Below are 25,828 nucleotides of genomic sequence, written 5' to 3' on the forward strand. Positions count from 1 at the left end.
GAGTTAGGTATAGAAAATCTATACAAACTCTCCGTTTTGTCATATTTTGCCCGCAATATTCTGTGATGCTATTGTGATGATACTCTAGCTTTGATATCCAGGATCGACAACTTATGGCAGCGCCTGGTTCGACAAGCGCTAAATACATCGCACAAGGACACAATAAGAGAGCAGGCATAGAATACAAAAAGGAGAATGAGAAAAAAGAAGGATGTGAAAGATAAAGATAAAAATATTCCCAAAGGGGGGCGAAGGATACAGAAGGTACAAGTGATTGCTGCTCACAGAGGCCCAGGCAGAGGTTGAGAAGGACTTTGAGAGGAGACAACCAGTGCCTCTCCTCTGGGCGAGATGTCAGAGTCGGAGAGGGTCTATATTCCTAGTATCCCGACGCTGAGAATCGTAATTAGCAGCTCGGATCCGAAGCGGACAATGTGTTCCTCCCACTGGGAAAGAACTAATGCAGAGCTCCCTTTGAAGGAAATGAGAACCTGTCCTAATGAGGAGCTGACATTAATTTCAATTAAAAATAAGGCGGGTAACACCAAACGGCATCCGTGCTGAGCGGAGGGATGCTGCCACGATGCAGCCATGGGGTAACCCTTTCCTTGCAGTCATGAAGTCTTGTCGCGGCCATACGCTGATGAGCAGAGTCTGTGCCTCGTGGGGTTGTGCAATCACAGGACACACAAGAAACCTTGTGTTTGCTTTGTTCGCCCTAAGTTGGCAGGGTATGTCCAGATGTGGGTCCCTTGCTCACTTTGCCACTGGCTGGACTGTTCCCATGAGGTACAGGGTCAAGACTGATTTGCATATGGCTGGGTCTGAACTGAGGTGGGGAAGTGAGCTAAAGAACGATGATGGATTCAACCCAGATCTGTGACTAGGGGTGAGTGTCTGAAAAGTTTCAGCTCTCCGTCCATCGTCTCCTTGTGTTTGTTTTGTTCGCCCTAAGTTGGCAAGGTATGCCCAGATGTGGGTCCCTTGCTCACTTTGCCACTGGATTCAAGCTAGCCTGGCTGATGAGGGGTGTTACCCCGAAACCGGTCCCAAGATGCTTTTTTCCGGTTCAGAGAAGACCTGGCTTGGCAGCTCAGGCTGGACTATTCCCATTAGGCACAGGGTTAAGACTGATTTGCATATAGCTTGGTCTGAACTGAGGTGGCAAAGTGAGCTAAAGAACGATGATGGATTCAACCAAGATCTGTGACTGGGGGTGAGTGTCTGAAAAGTTTCAGCGCTCCGTCCATCATCTCCTTGTGTTTGTTTCACACAAGAAACCCTGCATGGACACAGCCCTGTGTGTGTCCTCTCATCCAGCCCTGCCTCCATGGGGAGGGACAGCAGGGGAGTGGTGGTGGTATCACTGCTCCCTACAGGCATATTTCCTCATTTTTTTCTTGTCTTTAGTGGCAGTAAGCAGTGGTGAAACCCTGAAGCATCCATCACTTATGGTTGAGGGGTTTGGGCCACAGAAGTGCCCATCACTTATCGGTGAGGGGTTTTGACCACAGAAGTGCCCATCACTTATGGTTGAGGGGGTTGGGCCACAGAAGTGCCTATCACTTATGGGGGAGGGGTTTGGACCACAGAAGTGCCAATCACTTATGGTTGAGGGGTTTGGGCCACAGAAGTGCCTATCACTTATGGTTGAGGGGGTTTGGACCACAAAAGTGCCCATCACTTATGGTTGAGGGGTTTGGGCCACAGAAGTGCCCATCACTTATGGTTGAGGGGTTTAGACCTCAGAAGTGCCCGTCACTTATGGTTGAGGAGTTTGGGCCACAGAAGTGCCCGTCACTTATGGGTGAGGGGTTTGGGCCACAGAAGGGCCTCAGTGCTATTCTGTGGGTCGAAAATCCATCTCAGTGGAAGGCTTTGGCGCAGGAGTTTTGAGCACTTTCCAAAGGGCTTCTCACTTTGTGTCACCGTTTAAGGTTTTTCAGATCAGGCAATGAAAGATGACAGTGAGAGCGGATCTGGAGCTAGACATGTTGAGTTCCCTATGATTAGTGCCAAGATCCTTTGTCATCAGTGATCTATTATAAATACTAAGAACAAAACGAATCATCGCATACAATGTGAGAGCCCAGTGCAGCACAACCCTCTAAGCGTCCCCATGTCTAAGTGTCCGACTTTGATCGCGGTGAAACACAGCAGTTACCTTTGCAGATGGAAGTTAGAGCAGCTCTTTCTCTCTAGGCTCATGGGTACCATTTCTCTACGATCCACTGGTGCCCTGTAGGCCCCTTGGCTCACAGGTGCCAGTCAGTGCTAGCTGAAGGATATCTGGGGCCAGCATCTTGGGTTTTAATTGTGTTGCCATGTTGCTGGATCTGCACTGACCTACCTCTTGGTTTAGGGCCGCGGCTATCGAAGTATTTTGGTGCTCTGTGGATCTAGGCAACAGTGTAGGCAGAGGATGATGTTGAGGCTTCTGGCTTGGTCCGACTGGGAGGGTCCTTGTTCTAGTTCCGCGGGCCACCAGGAAGCGTTCCAGAGAGAGGTGTTGTTGCTGGAAAGCAGTACTTCCGTTTTGTCAGTGTTGAGCTTCAGGCAGTTCTCGATCATCCAGTCGGCAACGCTCGGCATCCACCAGTGGAAGCTGGTTCGCGTGGGGTCCTTGGAAAGGATGCGTTGAGTATTGTCTGTATAGGATATGATGTTGAGTCCGTGGGATCTGACGATGTTGGCCAAGGGTGTCCTGTAGGTGTTGAAGAGGGTGGGGCTGAGGGATGAGCCTTGGGGGCACCCCAGATGATTTTGTTTGGTTTGGGGTGAACGGAGGTAGGTGGACCGTCTGAGTTCTTCCGGTGATGATTAAGGCCGTTCCTCTGTAGATACTGTTATCATCGTTTAACCCAGGATAGATACTTATATCAATATTTGCTGTTTTTGCTTGTTTTTAAGTCGGTCAAATCAACAAGAGGTAGAGCAAGAAGAGGAAAGGGCAATCACCAATAACTCAGAGTTAAGAAATGAGTCGCAACAGGTTTTTTCACGGAACGCTGGCTCCCAGAGCCGTGGCAGGCTGGAGCTCAGCATATTACTGCAATCAGAGAGTCATTTTGTGTCCCTCCTTCAAGGCGCTTGTCTTGCTACGTCTGGCGTTAGTCAGGACCTTTTGACTTTAGTAAAACTTCATACTTAATATAGTTATTTAAAGTGGCTTTTAGCCGGCCACTCTCCATTGGTCTGTTGTTATGTCCTCCACAGTTTCCTCCCACCCACTACAGCATACAGCATGGGGCAGTGGTTCAACCCACTTCCACCATTGGCTAACTTCACTGTGAGAAGCAACATTCATCTCTTTCGCAGTGAGCGCATCCACACACAAGGTAGGTCCCTTCAGTGCCAGGCACAATGTGTGCTTGAGACCCCAAAACATATTTTTCACTTTTTCCAATATTTCTTTTATTGCTGGCAAGGACTCTGCAGTTCCCAGATCACTGCTTTATCTAAACCACGACAAAATAAAGCAAGCATATCAAGGCCATGAGGCGGGCTTCGAAGCCAGACCAATTCACTTATGACAAAGATGATCATTTTAATATATGTAAAAGTAAGATGAGGGTTTGGCCAAATGCAAGTAATTTGTTTATGGCCCTTTTCGTATTTGAGACTACGCGGTGTGTCTTCCGTCTGGTAAGGGGGGTATTAGAATAGAGAGAACCCCGACAAATCTGTCCTTTGGCAAGATGCTGCGCTGTATCACATGGAGTCAGCATCCTTCTCACAGTGCAACGCAGTCCCACAAGGAGGCTAATAGGCTAGCTGGAAACACGTATTCTGAGTACACTTCCAGCTCTGTGTGTGGAGCCTCGGTTCTGACTTTACAGGCTTGGGGCATATTTATCATTAAGTCACGCAGCGCAGCAAGCCACCTGGCTGCGCTGCCTTCCGTGGCAGGTAAAGGGCAGTAATGCGCCAAATTTAACATATTAAGGTGCATTCCTAACCTTTCCCAGCACTGGCACACAATATGCTCCTATCGCCAACGCAGGCACCCTTGCACCATGGTGTAAGGGTGCCTATGTTGTAAGCAGGCTTGTTTTTGTGCAGGTAGGGGCACCTTCCAGCACAAAAACAACCCCCTGAGCATTTTCCTCTTTCTATGTGTGCTGCGGGATGTAGCAGACATAGAACAAGGAACAAACGAAGAAAAATAAAGGTATTTCTCCTCATTACGCCTCACCTAGGAAAGCTTAGCATTTTGACACATTCCCAGGTCTACCATTGATGGTAAATCTGGGAATGCACTACAAATGAAGGGTATGTGAGTGGCAACACCTCCATGGTGCAGAGCAACGAAACGCAGCGATTTGCGCTGTGCTGCGTTACTCCAGATTTATCAAGCCACTCAAAGCCAGGCAAGCTGATCTTGGGTGGCTTGCTCAATTGCACTTAAGGATTGCGTCGCTTTTACTCCCAATTGCGTGGTGCAAAATGTGACGCAACCCTATGTTAAATACGCCCCCCTGGTGTTTTTACAGCCTTCCCAGGAGATGAGGCATGCACCCTCTTTATATGGTGCTTGATAACAGCAGCCAATGTATACCCATGGTATGGAAATCTTTCATCTGAGATCTTCCCGGCTGGGAGTAGGTGTTGGAAGTCGCAGAAGAGCACAGATGGCCTCTGACACCTATTCTCAAAACCTAGCAGTGCATTGTGGGAATTAATTCATGCACTTACAGCAGTAAATAAACTATCTGCTAAAGCTGATAGAATTGCTGGGAATGTTTAGAGCATCACATGTCTAACAGCATAGACGTAACAGATGAATATTACAATCTGGCTGCATGCCATCGTCAGGTTGCAGGATGCTTGCGTCAACCAGTCACACACTGCCCAGTTATTCCTCATTTACAGTAAACCTACAAGGACATTGCTTGACAGATGGAAGAGAGTGTGAAAAGCTGAGTGCATCCAAGCAGAGTTTCTATTTATTATGCATTGTATTGTAATTGCATTTATATAGCGCTTACTACCCCTCACGAGGCGTCGAAGCGAGGACATTGCTTGACAGTTGGAAGAGAGTGTGAAAAGCTGAATGCATCCAAGCAGAGTTTCTATTTAGTACTCATGTATTTGTGGCACAGACATGATGTTCTGCTGTGAAGAAATAATGTTTTAGAGTACAGTGTCAGAACATGAAATATTAGATGGCAAGTTCTCTTTCAGACCTGCCAGAAAGGTCTCCTGTGCTCGAACCAAGATATTTGGACATAGGGAAGTAATATGTACCATTGCACCGCAATTTTAAAAACAATTCTGGCACCCAACGCACTGTGGACCTGCGTGAAAGGACTTCACGTCTGCACTGTATCCAGGTGCTGTGACCGACTGGACGCTGATAAGGTCTGTTAAGGTTTGGCCTCCGAGTAGCCACAGTGCCACCCTGCACAGAACACTTCCTGTAAAAGGCATCAATGTCTCCATCAGAGGGGCCGAGTGATTGGGAAAAAGCCACACATGGCAACTCTCCCCCTTGACCGTCTTGTAGTTCTTAATTATTCTAACCTTTAAAATGTTCATTTGTTGGGAAGTAAACGTCCTCCACATGGTAACAGACACTGGGTGCCCCAACAGCAATATCTGGGTCCCTGGCACTGATTTCTGTTGTCATGAGGGAACACAGATCATGCATGTGCACCATGACATAGGCCTTCCTCACAGATTGCAGTCTTGTTGGACCAGGAGAGGCACCTAAAGCACTGCCCACATAGTGGTGAAAGGCTGCCGCCTTTACCAGGAGTTAAGCAGCACAAGGGGGGTGGTGGCAGCGTACCGTGTTGATCAGCAGTAGTGAGCAGGCCTTTTCACCTGTATCATTGGAGCGAGACCTACAGGCTCCCTCATGTAAAGTTCTTCTGCTGTGTGCTTAACTCACCTTGGTGTACATCAAGTTAAAATGTAGTGCTGTGCAGCATACATGTGGTTGCGTGTGTGGTGTGTATATGTGTGGCTGTGAATGATGCAGTACATGGTAGACTCTGGGTTCCATTTTGGGAGACCCAATGCTGACTGGAGGAGCTTGAGGGGCGGTGTGGGAGGGTAGAGGAATCTCCTCAGACAGGGTTTTAGATTGCTACATTCCTGAGACCTGGGTGGGACACACACACACTCGAGGAAGGAGAGCCAGGCTCTTCAGTACACTTCAAAGGGTGCTCTTTATTCAGGAAGAGGTCCCTGGGAAGGGGCCTGGGCACATCTCAGGAAGGAGAATCATAAACTGTAGGGCCGGGTCCCTGGGGACCTTTTCATGCACATATCACTGAGGCTGACGTCCAGCTGCATACCTCTAGTCACTCCTCCGGGCTGTGTTGTGGGGTGATCAGATGTAGAATCGCTCCTGCTGTGACAAACTTCTTTCTGGAGGAAGGGCAACACACAGGAGGGGGCACTTCAAAAGGATGCACACCCCCATCACAATCTTCAAAGACTCATACCGTAAATCACATCTGGTGCCTAGGTATGGACTACAAGAAGAGGAGCTCATGGCCCACAACATTTTTTAACTTTTAAACAGCTCGTCAGGTTATGCGAGGAGGGGAAGCTCTGCAGGATTTTTACCTGTGACCAGTACTGAGGGCTAAGGCCTGCCAGTCTTCCAGCTTGTTAAGCAGACCACATGCCCTGGAGTCTGGAGCACCAGCACCTGCCTGCTTGCCGAGACCAAAGTGCTTTGTGAGAAAGAGGAGAACGCTTGGAGAGAGCGAGGTCCAGTGAGGGGATACTGGCGCGGAGATCCCCATAGCGAGGTGTGAGGAGACAGCTGCTGCACTGATCGGGCCGTCACCCATGTGCAGATCTCTGTCGGCGACCCTGTATGCCAGCCGGGGCTGCCATGAAGTTATCCATGGTTGGGCCATACCCTGTATATAGAGTAAAGTCGGCAACCCTGTATGCCAGAGGCAGCCACCAAGAAGAGTGCCTATCGGCCCTACCTCCAGTGCGGAGTGCAGTGGACGACCCCCTGTGCCAGAGGGGGCTGCCACAAAGAGAAAAAACTTCTATCGCCCATTTGCAGAGTGATGTTTGTGATCCCGTACACCTGAGGGAAGGGCAAGGGACAATGTCTGGTTTAGCCGTTGTCGATAGGCGAGGACTCCTTGGCGGCCTGTGAATGCCCAAGCTCCAACTGAGAATCAGAATCCGAGCGATTGTCCCCCCACCTGTGAGGAGAATCAGAGGAACTTACTGTTTCACCGTAAGAAGCAATGTGAATGCCCCGCCACTGCTGCTGCAGAGCCGTGACTGCTACTTACTGTCAGCAACCGCTGCAGCTCTCCAGAACGTCTGAGAGAGAAATGCTCCCTGGGACTCTGGTAGCACAAACCCTGCAGGAGCGGGTAAGATTGATCACAGGGCTGGAAGACACCTGAAGAATTTGTTCTGCCACATAGAGCTTCGGGCACTGGAACACTGTTGACTTTTGGAAGAGCAGGAGTTAGACTCCAGAGACTCTGACTACTAGTGGGGCTTAACCTGAATGTCACCTGTAGTGAATGGGGAATAACCACCACCAGTAGTAAAAGGAAAGTGGTCAGGGACCTGTCTATCGAACACTAAAGCACCCTACCTCAGGGGACTGTGTGTATTGTTTGTGTATGCTGTGTTTTAGCTTGTGGTCATACAGAAACACTCCTTTTTTCATAAAAGTAAGCATTTGACTGGGCAATCGTTCATTGCTTCTACAGAATGTATTTTTAGTTGTGAGCCTGTGTTCAGCCACACCCCCGCATCTACCTCCCCCTTGAGAAGCCTTGAGCTGCTCAACCCATACTACTACAGTGAGTCAAGTACTGAACGGGTTCTTGGCCCAGTTGAACAGGACTCATAGTAAGTTGGGCCCCGGGACAACAGGTGTAATAGGCTTCAGCCCCTACGGCTGGACCCAGTAACCCCTGCTTGCTCCGTGCCCTTCTGAACGGGGTTCTGGCAGTATTGTTATTAATATTAATTGAGCACACATACTCCTCTGCACTGTGGCTCGAGGAACCACGAAAACAAAAATACATCGAAAACATAAAAACACTAACAAGCCAAACATGAATTCAAAGTGCATCATATTCTTGAGACTCAGCCTGTTCTATAACTTGGCACCGCGAATCCAACGCACAACACAGAGCTAGAGCCAAAGATCCTCACCGGTCTGTGGAAGGGCTCTCGTTGCAAAAAGGAGGGTGGGCTGGTCTTGGAGAAGACTTTGTGGAAGGAGCTTTTGTTTTACTGGCAGCCATGCTGATTGAAGAAGATGAATGCAGAGCTGACCCGCAAAGTATCAATCCCTCTCTGATATGAGAAGAGATGAGAAAAACAAGTAAACACCTCTAGCAGGCAATTAACTAAAGAGTCCAACTGTAAGGAGCAAAAATCAGGGACAGAAATAATTACAGCAGAGCAATGGATTTGATTAAAATGGGAAACAATTGCATTGCAATCCATTTATCACTGTCATTTGCTCCTCACATATGATTGAAATAGTTCCAGACTTCACAGGAAAAGACTCACCTTTCTTGATCTATCACAACCACACAAACATCCTTCCGATCAAAGATATGCACCACCAGGGTGTCCGATGTTCAATGTGGGCAAACTCTTTTCCTGTTCAGCGGTGTGTGCACTGGAAGCATGAACCTCTAACTATCATTTTTTTCTCCTGCAGGCCTCCTCTCTTCCCTTGTCAATCATCATCGTTGGTGTTGGACCAGCAGAGTTTGATGGTAAGTCAACTCCTGAGACCTGGCTTTGACTGTTGACAAGAAAAGTTCTCTTGCTCGCCTGCAAAATTTGATGGTATGGCGTCCCCTAAGATATACATTTGCACAGACAGAGATTAATGGTAAAGTATCTCCTAAGATATACCTTTGTGCCAGCAAAGTTTGAAGGGGAGACTTCTCCCACGATATATGTTAGCACCAGCAGAGTTTGACGGTACACATCTCCTAAGATCTACGATTATTATTTACCTGGATGGGTCACATACTCTCTTTCACTCGCTGAGTTATTAGGCACTTTACTAGTTATACGCAGGCTCTTACCACTCTAAGGAATTCATGAAGGTCAGCTGGAACGGAAACATATCGATGATTGTCCTCTAGAGATCTCCACATAATGGAGCATCAAATGTGAAAATACCTGGAACATGCAAGCCCTCCCTACATATTATGTATGTCCTAACACAATGTAAGCTTTTCTTTAACATATCTCTCTACACAAGTTCTTTTCCGTTTTCTAATACAAGATCACAAAACATTTCAAAGATTTGAGGTAGTAGTGTTAAAATGCAAAGGGGGTGATATAGTCCATCTGGAACAGGAGATACAGATGGTGGGATTTGGACACGCTACGTGGGTGCAACGTTTGTTATTTTGTCCTCCAGAAGTGTTCTTGCTTTCATTGAATAGTTTTACATTAAAATCTTTCCAAAGAGCTATGATTCGTTATTGGGCAGGGCTTTCTGGGTGGGATCTGCAAACAGTTCTTCGACGAACCACCTCCATCAACGCATGAGGCCATCATGTCATTTCCTAACTGTTCTTGTTTCGCGTCTGTGTACTCTGCCTGCGTCTACTGGTTCCTCCACGGCTAAACCAGAATACTAATGGGAAGAGATCATGGACTGTACGCTGGATACTCAAAGTCTGATTACGAAATCTCGAGAAGACAGTGAATGAAGATTGGGTGGGATACTAAATTATTCAGTAATTCTCAGGGGACTTTAGGACATCCATTGTAGAATTCAAATGACCGTGGAATTGTGGGAATGAATTAAAAGGACATTTTCACATGGTGGAAAACAAAAGAATTGACCACGTGGAGTAGATGTGTCAGGAAAGCAGGAAGTTATCTGATGCAGTAGTAAAAGCGGAATGAGGTTAGGTTTTCAACGCAACAGCAAATCGAACCCAAAGTGAAGACAAAGGAATGACGGCTGAGGAATCAACGCTGAAGGTAGGGCCAGAGTGGGGTATCTGATGGCTAGGGTCAGCCATAGGATGACGTTTCAGGTTAGTGTTGGGTAGATGTACATTTCAAGGTGAGAGCTAGGGTCTGGGTTAGGTTAGGGTCAGGTTAACAGTAAGGGTCAAGGTTCAGGTTTAGGTCAGCACCACAGCAAGGGTTTTGTACAACTTAGAGTAAGAAGAAGCAGCCAGATAGAGGTGAAGGGTCAAGGTTAGAGGAGGTCACTGTCTGGCTAACCAATATGGCCATGGTAAGGGTTTTGGTTATGTAAAGTTTATTAACAAGATCCAAGTAAAGTTCTGGTTGGGTTAGGGGCATCGCCTTTCTTGGAACTAGGATGATAAAGTTGAGGATGAGACTGGGTTTGTGGTTTAGAGGAAGGTCCGGGTTTCAGGTACTTCTAAGAGAAGGTTTTTTTGTTTAAATGTAGAAAAAAAATCAAAAGACAGTTTGTAAGAAAGTAGGATCTGCTTCTTATGGTTACCCCCACGTTTTGCTTGATGTGATGCTGTTTTTGACTAGTCTGACTGGGATCCTGCTAATCAGGACCCCAGACTATCTGCTTTCTCCCTAAACTGTTGTGTTATGAACTTGGGTACACTCCAGATTGGATACTGGGGTACCCTTGTCAGTCCCTAGTATATGGTACACATGTACCCAGGGCATAGGTACCCCAGAGGCCTCCCATGGGCTGAAGCATGTATTATGCCATCCATGACAGACCATGCAAAATGGAACTACAGGTCTGCCATTGCAGCCTGTGTAAGGTGGTGCATGCACCACTTACTTAAGATATAGGTTTACTATATCTAAGGGTCACTGCACTTAAAACCTATAAGTCACCCTTATAGCAGGCCTTTACAATCCTGAGGGCAGGGTGCTTGATTCTAAGTGGGAGGGTGCCCCTGGATGAGCAGGACACCCCTGCAGCCTACTGAGTTCATTCTCCCAGGTTGTCTGTGAAACAGCCATATACTATATATAGAGGGGCATTATGCGACCGCATGATGACCAATCCTGAAACGGCTGAAACAAACCCTATCATGATTGGTGTCAAACATGTTGGAATCATAACCCCACACCGGGAATATAGCATGTTACATTGCATGCTATTACGACGCATACTTTTACAACGCGGTCGTTACAACGACCTCCTTGTTAGTACGCAATACCCTTACATCGCAAGTCATTACAACGACTTACTGTAGGGGGCATGCTGGATTTAGGAATAGTATTATTTACTATTCCGACTCCAGTTTGCGCAACAGCAGGGAAGGTGTTGGATTTCATATACAATACCTTAGCGCCCCCTACAGCAAGTCGTTCTAATGACTTGCAAAGTAAAGGTATTGGGTACTAACAACGCGGTCATTGTAACGACCGCGTTGTAAAAGCACGTGTTGTAATAGCATGAGATGTAACATGCTATATTCCCGTTGTAACAACCTCGTTGTAATGGTACTTCATTATAAAAACAGCGTTGTAGACGCTGTTTCCCCCACACTGGTAACCGGTGTGGGAGGTATGATTCCGCCCTTTAGAAGCAAGCTTCGTGGGGTCCCTTGTGTTCCCGATCCCAGCCTTCTAGTCCCATACAGCACAAAATGGTTGCTGCCGACCAGAGAACATTTCTGCCCTCCTGCTGCTGAGACAAGCTCAAACAGGGAAAAGCAGAACAATAGGCATCCTGTCACAGGGAGGTGTGACCACCTCCCAGACAGGATTTAGTGTTTTAGGGTTGGGTGGATGCGCTTGCAAGTGACTGAAAGTCTGCATGAGGGGCACATTTGGTGTCCCTGTGCATAGTCCACTTCAAGGCCTGAGCTGCTCTCTTACCAAGCTTGAGGCCAGTTTCCCTCGTGGGGGCTGCAATACCCGAACCCCTGTGCACCACGTGTATTTGCAAGTGCATGTGCTTGTTGCCATTTGCTGTACAAGTGCCTTGGGCTCCGAGTAGCCCCAACCTCTGGCACCATTCTCTACCAAGATCTTTGACCTACTCACACTGAGTACTCCATGGCCCGTTGTTTGGTGAAATCGCTCAAGGTCCTCTCGCAACGCATGTGCCTCTGGCCTGTGGGTCCAATTGAGGGTCAATCTTGCTTTTCTTGTGCTCCCCTGGTTGCTCCAGGCTGGCCCTGACTCCTCTCTGTGTGGTGAGTCTCCTGGACCTGTCTGGTCCAAACCGTACCCTTTCTTGACCTTCTGCGTGGGTTGATGTTGCCAAGGCTTGTTGGTGCTCCTGCCAGACACCAACCCCTCAGCACTCGACATCCTTTGTGAGACAGCTCACATTCAGCTCCTGGTCATCCTCGACGTCTCCTGGTCCCCGCAGCTGCAGAGTCAAGACCTCCATCAACCAACCTCAAGCACCTGACATTGGTGGGCATTAGTCTACCAAGCCCCTGGTCAATCTCAAGTGACCCAGACTCTGTCCCCTCAGCTTTCTGGTACCCTTCAACAAGAATCCACGTTTGGATTCCAACTGACATTCCTCTCCCTTCCAGCAGCGGCTCCTCTTCGAAGTCCTCCATTGAGTTCAACAGCGGTTTCCGACGCCACTTCAGACCTATGGGATAGGTAACTGGGGTACTTCAGTATCCACGGGTGGGGTGGCTCCCCAACCTTCTGTCTTCCACAGTGTTTCTTCGAAGTCCACTGGGAAGGGTCCTTAACCTCTAATACTCCAACCGCGACTTTCCCATAGAGTTGTACGCAGTCGTGTTCTCACACTGCACCCGTCCTCCGTGTGTCCCTGTCTACTCACCTTGGGTGGTTCCTTGGGGTCCCAGCAATTCTACGTCCTCTTAACACTGTCTGGACTCGAGTCATGGTTCTTATACCACTTTCTTAGTATATGGTTTGGTTCCCCCCCTGGGGCCCACTGTGTATTAGTGCTGTTTACTGTCATTTCTGTGCTTAAGTATTGTGTGCTCTGTGATTATCTACGTGTAGGAGATACTGTGTCATACAAGTGTTATATTAATAAATACATATTTTTGTAACTACTGTGTGGTTCTCCTTTCATTTAACCAATACATTAAGGTTGCATTCTGGTAAAAGAAGCTGCTTAACATTCCTTCAAGATTAAGCCTGAAGGCTGCTCTCCACAGCTACCACTAGGATAGCATTGTAAGGTTATCTTTTTTTTTTTTTTTTTTTTTTTTTAAACCGTTTATTACAAAACACATAAAAATATACAAAGATGGGCCTACAACCTTCCGGCCGGCCGCTAGTAAACAAAAGGAGCATATGATACACATTGTAGAGCGTGCATTGCGGCTGAGGAAGAAGCACAGGAGTTAACAGCGTTGATAGCCACACCATCCGGACCACACTATACGGTTTCATTTTAAACTGAAAGAACAACCAGAAAAACAAACCCACAAGGCAATCCACAGTCAGAAATAGCAGCATGTGCTCCCCTAGAGTAAGGTTATCTTTGACCTCTTAAATCACCACAAGGGTTGTTTGGACTGGTGCCAGGTGCCCACTTTAATTGGTGGACATCATATACCAGGCCAACTTCTCACACAGTGGGAGTATCAATCCAGATCAATACAGATTTTAAATACAAACGTTTCCCAGCAAATTTCTTTTTATTGAAATGTCTGTTTCAGTACAGGCCAACGCACAATGTAACTTTCTGAAATCCATCATCACTTGTGGACAGACTTTTGACATTCCTGTGCTGTTGAACCTTCTCCACTCACAACATCGTGCATCCTTTGCGGATGATTTGAGAGAATGCCAGGAGGAAGGCTTGTATAGTTGCATTAACGCCTTCACCTTACAAATGCCACACGCAAGTTCTTCAGTGTTGCTTCATACAGTTGTCAAACACATTCTCTCTTTAGACACTTGGAGGAAACACAAAGAGAAGAGCTCACCTCATGGTATCCAGTGATCTTTTTCACTTATATACCTCTCTGAGGAAGCCTACAAGGTGAAATATCCCACTGAGAGACTCCGGTGCTCACCGCAGTCAGGGCTCCGAAGGTGTCTCCAAAAGCAATTAGCAGCTAATAGCCTGAAGACACTTGTCAGCGAGAGGCAAGCCTACAATTTCAGCCTAAAATAGGCTACCTTAAAATATGCCCAGACCTCCCATCCGGGATTCATTTCAAAGATAAATGACGCATTTTATGACATTGCCAACAAGGGCATATATTAGAAATTAGTTCTTTAAACTTTGAGATATTGGATTCTTGGCTGCTTATGTAAAAGGACATTTTAGATCTCTGATAACATGCAAATTCACATTCATGTCAATGTCAGTAACAAGTGCATGGATTTGAGTGTAACTGTGTGGTGTCTACAACTGAATAACTGCTTTTGGTCAGCGCTGCGAATGAAATATTGACGAAGGCTTGCAACAGACGTTCCGTGTTTGCCAACTCTAACGGTGCTGTGTGCTTGTGGATGTATATAGGGCTTGACATGGACCATCGAGTGCGTCGGTGTGCCAACAAATTCACTGTTAGTCAAGGCAACAGATGTTGTCACAGACGTACGCTTTAGTTATGCTGACACATGAAAAATAGAGGCTGCAGTTCCATCATCGGCCAACAGATGTCCTCACAAAAAACAAATGCTTTTGTTGCAGTAATACATTAACAGTGGGCAAATGCCCTCATAGTGATTACGTTGAAGCAAATGGCTACTTTCGATCAGAGGACAGACACTCTCAAATGGAGAGCCTACAGACAAGTCTGTAGAAGAACCGTCAATCATTGGATGTCCAGGCAGAGGTTATCAAGCATGAAAAGTGTGCCCCATTTCCCTGATCAGAAGTCATAGAGGATATGTGGACACAGACCCTGCAATACCACAATCAGGAGCTAGGTGTCCTCACAGATACTGTACAGAGAAGAAAGTCTGCTGTAGTTCCACTCACTCGCAAGAAATAGACAAATGCAGTTGTATGGCTGCAGTACCACTGTCAGTGGCCAGATGTCCTGGTGAAGATTATTCAGGCAAGAAAGGCTGCTGGAGAGGAATAGATATCCCCACAGGTAGTTAATGCACTCAGAAGGCTGCAGTACCACCATTCAGGAGATAGAGGTCCTCGCAGGTATTATACAGAGAAAAAAGGCTGCTGCAGTTCCACTCACAAGAAAAAGATGACCTCATAGGCATTAAAAGTGATCCTAAGGATGCAGTACCACAATCAGCCACCAGATTCCCTAGCAGAGATCATGTATAGAAGTAAGAGAGACGCAATTGCCCTCTCGGTTAATAGATCTCCTCACAGACATTGAATGCAGTTGTCAGGATGCAGTACCACTGCTGGCAACCAGATGTCCTCGCTGGGAGTCCATAGAGAAGAAGAGCTGTACTTCATGCAGACAGCTGTACACAGCTTTGAAAAAGTGTGATTGGGCACACATTGATGATGTCATCTGTGATGTCACCATTGAATACATCAATTCCATACTTTGATACGTTATGTGCGATGTATTAGGTCATGAACAGTGAATTGGAAAAGAGAAAATATGACTTTTTAGCTAACCATAAATGGAGTAATTCAGTGGAATTTAAGTATTATATCATGATCATTTATTAAGGTTTTTCAGTGGATCTTTTTGATTTCTACATTTAGTTTTGCCGGGGCAGACCATTACCACTTGCCAAATCCTGTGCCAAGTATGACCCCCCCCCCGTACCTTGACACAGTCCAACTGGGCACAGGGAGTAGGATTCAGCCATGCCGTGTGCACAGAACCACTGCCTAAAACCCTTCTGGGTACGATTTCATTGTGTTGCGAGTTTTAAATGATGCCGCTGAGTCTCTGGGATAAGTTGAGGACCCTTCCTGTTGCCTGCCGTTGATTCAGTCCTGAATGTGAGCTTGGTTGCTTCTCAGGGAGGATGAATTCTGCCTCAGTATCTTCTTGCTTCCCTGATTACCCAGGTGGCATGAGCCTCAGACATGATCCTGGTAACATGAGTCTTTTGACTTGAGAAAGCTCATGCCAGACCAGTGTAGGGCGAAACGTGTTTTGGCAATTTGAGAATAAAGATATATTGACATTGTCTATGAAAACTCTCGCACTACGCTTTATCTCAAACCTCAGGTGATGTCAAGAGATGCACTGGAAAAATAATTTGGTGAATTGAAGCATATTAACGCAATTTGAAGCGTAATAAAGAGTTTTATAACCACAACTTTATGACTTGGATCATGCTGCGATGCTCGAGCATTTATACTCACTTGGTTTGAGTTGGGACTCAGCTCATCCAAAGCCCAAACAATTGGAATTATGGAGTTAATCTGGTTTCTGTAAGGAAAACCTTAGCCCACTCTTGGTAGCTAAGGAGCAAGGAGTACTGATGTGAAGTGTGTGTGGGAGGAGTACAACCTCTGCCCAACAACTATCCACCTAGGATACAAAGTCATTGAGTGCATCCATTCATCCACCCATTGACTCATTATCCCACTCACCGATCCATAATGCCACACAGAAACTCACAAACTAATGAAGAGATATTATCAGTTATAAGACGGACCCATCGGTTTTTGCCAGTGCTTGTTGTATATAGCGCTGGCTGCTAGAGTCATTCAGTATCTGAGTGCTGCAGTTCAGATGCTCTTCTGTTACTATTGTAAATGTACTCAAAGCATGATGGAGTCATTTGAACTTGGTGAGATTCAATCCTATGATATGCTGGTCACACTTGGGGTCCAATTCTTAAAGTTAAACTTAGACCTGAAGTTCAAGTTTAGACCTGAATTCTGAGTTTAGTCCTGAAGTCTAAGTTGAGACCTGAGGTCCAAGGGCCAAATCCACAAAGGCAAACTTAGACCTGAAGTCTAAGTTTAGACCTGAAGTCTGAGTATAGACCTCAGGTCTAAGGGCTCGAATTCACAAACGTAAACTTAGTCCTGAGTCCTGAGTCCTAAGTTTAGACTTGAGTTTAAGGGCCCAATTTACAAAGGTAAACTTTGAGCTGAAGTCTAGACCTGAAGTCAAAGTTTAGACCTAAAGTCAAAGTTTAGACCTGAAGTTTAGGTTTAGACCTGAGGTCTAAGGGCCCAATTCACAAAGGTAAACATAGACCTGAAGTCTAAATTTGGAGCTGAAGTTTAAGTTCAGACCTGAAGTTTAAGTTCAGACCTGAAGTTTAAGTTTAGACCTGAAGTCTAAGTGCCCATTTCACAAAGGTTAACATAGACCTTAAGCCTAAGTTTGGAGCTGAAGTTTAAGTTCAGACCTTAAGTCTAAGTTTAGACCTGAATTCTAAGTTGAGACCTGAGGTCTAAGGGCCAAATTCACAAAGGCAAACTTAGACCTGAAGTCTAAGTTTAGACCTGAAGTCTGAGTATAGACCTCAGGTCTAAGCGCTCGAATTCACAAACGTAAACTTAGTCCTGAAGTCTATATTTAGACCTGAGGTTTAAGTCTATACATGATTTCTAAGTTTAGACTTGAGGTTTAAGGGCCCAATTTACAAAGGTAAACTTTGAGCTGAAGTCTAGACCTGAAGTCAAAGTTTAGACATGAAGTTTAGGTTTAGACCTGAGGTCTAAGGGCCCAATTCACAAAGGTAAACATAGACCTGAAGTCTAAGTTTGGAGCTGAAGTTTAAGTTCAGACCTGAAGTCTAAGTTTACCTTTGTGAATAGAGCCCTTAGACTTCAGGTCTAAACTTAGACTTCTGGTCAAAACTTGGACTTCAGGTCTAAGTTAACCTTTGTGAATCGGGTCCATAGTTTTCAGCAGTATTTGCGTAACTCACTGAGATATCTAACCATATAGTCTATATTCATGAGCTTCAGTCTGGAGCACAAATACAGTTTCTGTTTTGACTTCTAATTATAGGCATACAAATCCCAACATGCAAAGTGACACTGGCCTCAGTAGCTCTGTGCCTGATGGTGCGGGCACAGTACTCTCCCATGCAGGTGCTGCCCAGTACAGACTGCTAAACAGAGAGCTTTAGGCTGCAGTAGGTTGGAGGGGCACAGTTTCTCTCCTCCAATGTGGAGAATCCTGTCAATCAGTGAAGCTGGCATTTTCTGTTGCTAACCCTCTCCCCCCAAATCTCATCTCTTAAAATAGACACAATACTTTTCCTGCTGAGGAAGGTAATCTAATTGCCCTGTAATTTTGTAGGATGTGCTTTGGCCTGTTGGGGCTTCGCCAGTCTCTGAGCATCACTGCTCTTCAAAAGAAGGTTCATTATTAGCCACTGGAAGCAGGTCTGATGGGTAATTAGGTTCCAGGGACCAATGTCTTAATATTCAGCCGGCAGAGCCCCTCACAGTGTATTCCTGTTCTGCCTCTCACAATAAAATAAAGATAATACATGGAATAAATAGGAGAGAGGGCCATTTAGACAAGGGAGAGTGGTGAAGTGATGAGAGAGGCACTAATGAGAAGTGAGGCATAGAAAGACAGAGAGAAGGGGAGAGAGAGAGAAAGGTGAAGATTAGAAAGAGAGGAAATAGGTGGCCTAGAAAGACATATGTATAGTAGAGAGAGGTGAAGTCGTTACAGCAGAAGAGAGAGAGATGTTGATTTAGAGAGATTATAGTGAGCTATATAGGCTATCGATGTAGGCAAATGCTTCAGTGCTCCACAAAGGGGTGGTACGTGCTATACAAATGCTACAACACAACACAATACAATACAATGAAGCATAGTGTTATAGAAGTGATGTTAAGATCGTGGGTTGAAATACAGAAGAATGTACAGAAAGAGTTATTAGAGGCACGAGGTATCGAGTGAGAAAATTAGGAAGATGTAGAGGAAGGGATGTAGCCAGAAGGGTCAAATGTGTTAAGAGAGGTGAGGAAGGGTGAAGAGAGGTAGTAGGAGAGACGGAGTTGGAGACATGAGTTGCAGAATGAATAGTAAGTTCCATTGAGAGGTTTGCTGCTGAGAGACAGAAGGAAGAGGGGGAAATTAGGTAATAGGGATGTGAGGGAGAGAATGGTGGACTGGAGAGAAGGGTTAGAGAGAAGTGAGGTAAAGAGTGAGAGATAAAACCAGAAGTGTGGTAAAAAGTGATAAGGTCGACAAAGGTGAAGTTAGTGAGGGATACAGGGGCACGGGGATGAGGGACACAGAGTAGAGAGGCAATTAGAAAGGAGAAATAAGAACTGAGGTAGAGGGAGTGTAGAAAGGGAGAGCTGTGGTGGTGAGCACACAGCAGTGATGGGAAGAACAATGCCATGAGAGACAGGTAGATAGAGGTTGGAGAGAGTCCGGACTTCTTTCAATATACTGCTCAAAGACAGTGAGAGTAGAGATACAGAGATAGTGGGCAGCTAGAAAGTTCTGCAAAAATAGAGAAAGGGGTAAAGAGGAAAGGTGGGGTAGAAGAAGCTTGTGGATTAAGGAATGAGAAATGACAAAAAGAGGTAATTGAGAAACAGTGATGGCGAAAGGTGACAGAGGTAGTCAAAAAGATGGGTAGATATAGACACAAGGAAGAAAGAAGAGCAGAATTCCCTAATCTGTGAGGTATAGAGAGTTCAGCTACTACAAGATAATGAGATAGATGGATGGATATTGTAGAAATAGGTGAGGTAGAAAGAGGGGAGAGGCAGAGGCAAGTTATACAGGAGGTAAGGGTAACTTAGGGGGAAGTAGCGATAGATAAAGAGGGTTGAAAAAGGTAGGGAGAGCGATGACAGAGCAGGAAATAGGTGAGTGTTGGACCTTGCCCTCTCTGTAGGGTCACACCAAATGTTTTTCCTTCACCCCTCCTTTTCTGAACCCATTTTTGTTGGCTTCTATGACTGTGTGCACTTTACCACTACTAACCCCACTAAAGTGCATGTGCTCACTCCTTTAAACATGGTAAAATTGCTTACATCCAAATGGCAAATATAATTTACATGTAAGTCCCTAGTAAGGTGGTACTACATGTACCCATGTCCCGTAAATTAAATGTTACTTGTGGCCGGTGAACAACCTTTACAACGCAACTGTTACAACGCACTACACTTACAACGAAATTTTTACAACGCAACATCCACTACAACGCATTCCATTATATAGCATGACACTACAACGCATGTTTAAAAACTACCTTTACAACGCATTCCATTACATCGCATACTACCTTTACAACGCATACCATTACAACGCAATCCAACACTTACCCTACTGTTGCACCCCTTGGAGTTAGAATAGTAATTTTTACCCCTATACTATGCGTTGTAATGGTATGCGTTGTAAAGGTAGTATGCGATGTAATGGAATGCGTTGTAAAGGTAGTTTTTAAACATGCGTTGTAGTTTCATGCTATTTAATGGAATGCGTTGTAGTGGATGTTGCATTGTAAAAAATGCGTTGTAAGTGCATGCGTTGTAAAAGTGTGCGTTGTAACGACATACATCCCTTGTGGCCAGCAGCACATTTTGTGCCACCCGCTTAAGAAGCCTTTTTAAACATGTCTCAGGTCTGCCATTGCAGCCTGTGTGTGTAGTTTTATACTGCTACTTAGACCTGGAAAAATAAGCCTTTTGCCAGGGCTAAATCTTCCTTTTAATACATACGTCACCCTCAGGGTTAGCCCTAAACAGCCCACAGAGCAAGGTGTGTTGTATTTAAAAAGTTTGACATGTACTTTCAGGTTTTACATGTCCTGGTAGTGAAAAACACTCAAATTTGTTTTTCACTATTGCTAGGCCTACCGCTCCGTTAGGATAACATTGTGTTACCCTAATACATTTAATAAGAGATAACTTTTGATTGGGAGCAGGTAAAAAAGTCATGTTTGGTGTCTGGGGAATTGCAATTTAAAATCCTCTTTAAAGGTAAAGCTGGATTTTAAGTCACAATCTAGAAAATGCCACTTTTAAAAAGCTGGTATTTTTTTGACCAATTGATGCCTGCAGCAAGTTCCTGGGTCACTTGACTCGGTGTAATTGGCCTGTGTGTATTCCTCACAGACAACATCACAGTAAGGGTGTGGGTGTTGGCGGGATGGCCATCTCTGGCAGGATTCGGGTAGTGGGGAGGGGAGCTGTCACTTACCACACTTGCACTTCAATGGTCCTGGCTCAGCTCAAACATAATGGGGCCAGGCAGGGAGGCAGGAAATTCCAGACATCATTATAGAGAGAAACTCCAGAGGTTCCCTCCACTTCAAAGTGGATGTCAGGTATAAAAAGGGGACCCTCAGACCCTATTATTTTTAGTTCACTCCTGGACCTGTGGATGCTACTGAGGAAGGACACCATAGTGCTTGAGGCCTGCCCTACTTTCTGAGAACATAGACCGGCTGCACCCTTCATCCCAGACTGAAGTGACTCCAAGGGTCAGCTGACTGACCTCCTATTCTGAGCTACAGGGACACAACAAGCTCCAGAGGCCTCTCCGCAACTGCCCAGCTGACCTGTTACAACTGGACCTGTAGCTGGACCTGCCTGAGCTCAGCTGGACCCTTGGTGTGGCATTAGTTGTGCTCCTCCTTGAAGACACGAGAAATCCTGAAGTTTTGGGTTCTTCATGACCATGAATGGGCTTGTTCGCGCCAAGATCTTGCCATCGGCGCCGACCGCCAACGTGAAGCTCTGGTGTACCGGACTCTTCGCACTACAGTGACCGCCACAATGACCAGTAACGTAAGATCTGCACTTCGCACTACAGCATTGACAGCCAGTGTTGACTGCCAACATGAGCTCCAGCAATGACTGCCTGCGATGCCGGACAGGATCTTCAGGCTACAGAGACGACCATCAGCAACGCTCTCCCTGCTCCTCATAGCCCCCTCCACCGCAAACGGTGTTCTTCGCGCTGGACTTTATTTAGAAGGTAATTTTTTCAGCTGAACTAACCAGGTCCCCACGCTCCATCATGGCCAGCCTGAACTTGTGACTTTCACCCTGCCTCGCACAACCAGATAATCACGAGTGGCGCTTTGTGCTGTTAGGCCCTATACTTACCTTAAATCTTTGGAATTGCATATCTCCAAACCGACTGAGTGGATTTTTGTTGTTTTGGTGTCAAATAGCTTATTACATTTTACTCTATATTTCTAAATTGGTTTGGAATTTCTCCTGCATTGTTATTTCACTTTATCACTGTTTGTGTGCTGCATACATGCTTTACACAGTGCCCCTAACTTAAGCCTGACTGCCTTGTGCCAAGCTACCAGAAGGTTATGCACAGTTTAATAGTGACTTTTTGTGTTTCACTCTGAAAGGGATTATGCTTGTTGCTTGAGAAAGGCTCCCCCTCTTCCCCCTCAACTAATAACCCAATTTCTCACAGTGAGGTAGACAAAGAGGTAGATTAACCAGTAAGGACTTATGAGGTAGGCATACGTAGAAATAGATGAAGTCTGAGAGGTAGAGGTAGGCAGGGATTGGGAGAGAAGTTGAGATACAGAAAGAAACAGAAACGTGTCTTGTGACCGTCCCCGATCTAGTTATAGAGGCCTCTTGGAAGGTTTGGCCCACTGAGCAATTGCCCACTTTGCCCATTCCTTAAAACAGCTGTGCAAAGGAGTGGGGTCCTTCTTGCTGCCAAGACATGCCCAGGAAATAGGCACTTTGCAAAGAGCGCTTGATGAAAGACTGTGGCAGAGTAGAGCCCTTCGATGTGCTATGTCCAGGAATGTCACCCTCTGCTGCCCCGTCGCAGCATCCATCTTGTGAGTCCCCGACCACGGATCCAAGATGTTTGTGTTGCACATGAAAGCAATTTCTGAAGGGTCTGAGAGGTAGACTGTGGACGAGAGAGGGTGTCATGAGGTCTTACCTTGTACTTTGACATCTCTTACCAGGGGTGAGGAGCACAGTGTGGCATTTTACCCTAGAGCTCTGTTTAGCCTCATTCCCTACCAAAGCAGGCAAAGAGCTTCCATGAAGGTGTGTTGGAAACTGGTCCATCCTTTATCTGGGGGGGCTTGCTGTCTACCCCAATTGTGTTATTATAGCTTGGTACACAGCTCACAAGAGGTGAAAATCCAGCACTTTGCAAAAACTTAGCCTGATCCTCTTTTGATAAGAAAAGCTTTCTGCCATCCAGCCTTCAAGCCTCTCACTCAATCTCAAAACATTCGTACTTTCTACTCCTTACAGCTGCATGTCCACCCAACTAAGTGGGATCTCTGCTTCCCTGATGTCACTTGGGTGGGAGTTTGGACTCACAGTCCTGCCCCTCGGCAGCCTCCCTGTGCACTGCAGGAACGTACCGACTCATTGGTGGCCCTCAACGTTTAGACAGCGACAGCACCGGGTTGGCACTGGGCACACAAGCTTTCAAAACCTTTTTAAAAAGGTGGGCACATGTGTGCCAGTCTGGGGCTTTGCCTGGGCTGCTCCAGTTCACAGTGACCTAGTGGGTAGCTGCTACTCCTCAATATTTGGAAAATGAACACAAACAGCAGGTCTCCGACTGACAGCAGCAGGCCTTTCAAAACGCCGACATGGAATATCACAAGTGAGAACGGTGTCAGGCCTTGCATATTCACTCACTCATCCCCCTAGACATTTCTCTCGATGAGTCAAGCACCCGCTCCAGAGGTGTGTGTGGAAGCTGCATGTCAATCATGCCTTAGCTATTTACATTCTGTGAGGGACGGAAGCTTGAACTGGGTCTGTTCTGCAAGGAATGGAGGATTCCATAGCTGCCTTTTGTAAGAGACGGAAGCTTGCTTTGCTGCCTTCTGTAAGAGAGGGAAGCTTGCTTTGCTGCCTTTTGTAAGAGAGGGAAGCTTGCTTTGATGCCTTTTGTAAGAGAGGGAAGCGTGCTTTGCTGCCTTCTGTAAGAGAGGAAAGCTTGCTTTGGTGCCTTCTGTAAAAGAGGGAAGCTTGCTTTGCTACTGTCATGCTGTACCTGTTTGGTGAGGAAGCAAAGCTAGCGCTGTTGTTGCACAATCTGTGCCTGTTTGGTGATGGGGAAGCTTGCAATCGTGCTGCCTTGGGGCCATCTGCCCTTTGATTGACGGAAGCTTGTATTGTTTCCGCCTAAGGCGTACATTCTCTAGGAAGAAAGGTTTTTTCCCGTCATCGCCGAGTCTTATTTAAAAAAACAAAGGATATATTAAATGAACTTGCATAAGATGCCCTACTAACCGGGCACTTTCACAATATTTGGAATGGGATACCTATATCCCTATATCCCTGAGGAATGCGCACAAATCCTTTCCAGCAATAGTTGAGTGCCAAAGCAAGTTGACGGATAGGATTCTCACTCTTGCCCATCCTCTCCTTAATGTTGTGGTGAGGGAGCACCAGTGAAACATGTTTCACCTGCCCACACAATTTTAAAGCAAGTCTAATAATTTAATAAAGGGAGAACATACATGTTGGCATAAGATGGTCATAACCTCACACAAACTAGGGACCCGGAACTCGAATACTGTCCAGCCATTGAACGGACGTACTCTAGGGTGCTTTTCAGTGCCAGATTTGGGGCCCACTGATGGAGCAAACACTCATAGCTGGTCAAGGTTCACCATCGTACGCGAGTACATGAATGTATGGTAATTCGAGGAAATATTTGGCTGTTTCTTCCAGTGTTGTTGTATGTTGCAGTCTGTTTGCGGAGAGCATGCAACAGTCCTTTGAATCTCCTCAGTCCCTCTTTAGTGTGCTAGCTGCTTGTGTTGCACCTGGTTTGGGGGTTTGAACCCATAATGAAAGTGTTAAAGGGAAAACAGAAGCCCCACAGTGCAACATGCCCCTGGAATGGCTGCTGGTGTTGTGTGCCATTGTAGCTCTCAGGAGGCTGGTGAAATGCAAAATAAAAATCATTTCCTGACTTGTTGCCTTTTATTGGTTGGCAATAACGGGATAAATAACTCGGTGGGCGAGAGGGGCAGAGAGCCCTTTCAAATCCCGAAGGAGGCATCTCACTGCTAATGGGATAACATTAACACTCCTTGGAAAGACAAACTGCGCGCTTAAAAAGAGGCGATTTACCAGAGCAATACGAGCAGAAGCAGCCTGACCCAGCCTAGAAGACACTGAAGAAGTAAAATCAATCTCCAGGCGTCCGTCCTTCCATCCTCGTGCTCGGACTACAGGCGAGTGGGATTTACATGGAGGTGAGTGGCTAATGAAACTTGAGGGGGTCCCCCTGCAAAGTACATGGAGAACGTGCCCCACGCTCCTGATGCAGTCAGGATCTCCCAGGTCAGGGGCCCGCAGCCTGTGCCGGAGGGGTCCCCCTGCAAAGTACATGGAGACAGGGCCGGCTTTAGGGCAGTGCGACTGGTGCGGCCGCACTGTGCGCTGACCTGTGGAGGGGGCACTGTGACCTCAGGGGGTGCTGTGTTTAGCAATATCTTATGATAGGAGAGGTGAGGGGCACTTTTGCAGGTGGTACGGAGAGAATCCGAGGAAACGACCATGAGCCGTGATGGCGCCAAAAGGGATTGTCGCACCGAGCATCACCAGCGCTAAAGCTGGCCCTGCATGGAGAAAGTACTCCACGCTCCGGATGCAGTCAGTAGATCTCAGGTCAGGGGCCCGCCGCTCGTGCCGGAGGGGTCCCCCTGGAGGTGGGAGGCCCCTCGCATCGCAGGGGCTGCAAGGGCTAATGTTAGTCCACAGACTGATCACCTCCAGTGGTGGCTCGCGGAGGGAGTGCTGCGGGGTGGTGAGGCAGGGAGGGGAAGGTGGGGGGTAGTGGAGTCCAACATACGACGGACAGGAGTAAGGTAAGTAATTAAATAAATAAAACAATTTACCCTGCGCACGCTGCATCGCCAACTCGGCCCTTCAGCGCGCGCAAGGTAAATTGTTTTATTTATTTAATTACTTACCTTACTCCACACCCTGCACCTCCCCCGCCCACCTCCCCGCAGCACTCCCTCGGCGAGCCGCCACTGATCACCTCTAGCACCGATGTGATGCGCCCTGCCTGAACAAGAACAGCACATGCTGCAG

At 46.6% G+C, this 25,828-nt stretch overlaps 1 protein-coding gene across 2 annotated transcripts in view; it reads left to right on the forward strand.

Moving 5' to 3' along the window:
- The window catches only part of CPNE9 (copine family member 9), a 1,048,133-nt gene that overhangs the window by 980,365 nt on the left and 41,940 nt on the right, over nt 1-25,828 (forward strand). For both annotated transcript variants that reach the window (XM_085624269.1, XM_085624270.1), the window contains one exon: nt 8,672-8,729. In XM_085624269.1, the coding sequence (XP_085480395.1) occupies nt 8,672-8,729 (58 nt within the window). The remainder of the gene's footprint in view (nt 1-8,671; nt 8,730-25,828) is intronic.

Source organism: Triturus cristatus, chromosome 9 (genome assembly GCF_964204655.1).
Source record: "Triturus cristatus chromosome 9, aTriCri1.1, whole genome shotgun sequence".
Taxonomy (NCBI): Eukaryota; Metazoa; Chordata; class Amphibia; order Caudata; family Salamandridae; genus Triturus; species Triturus cristatus.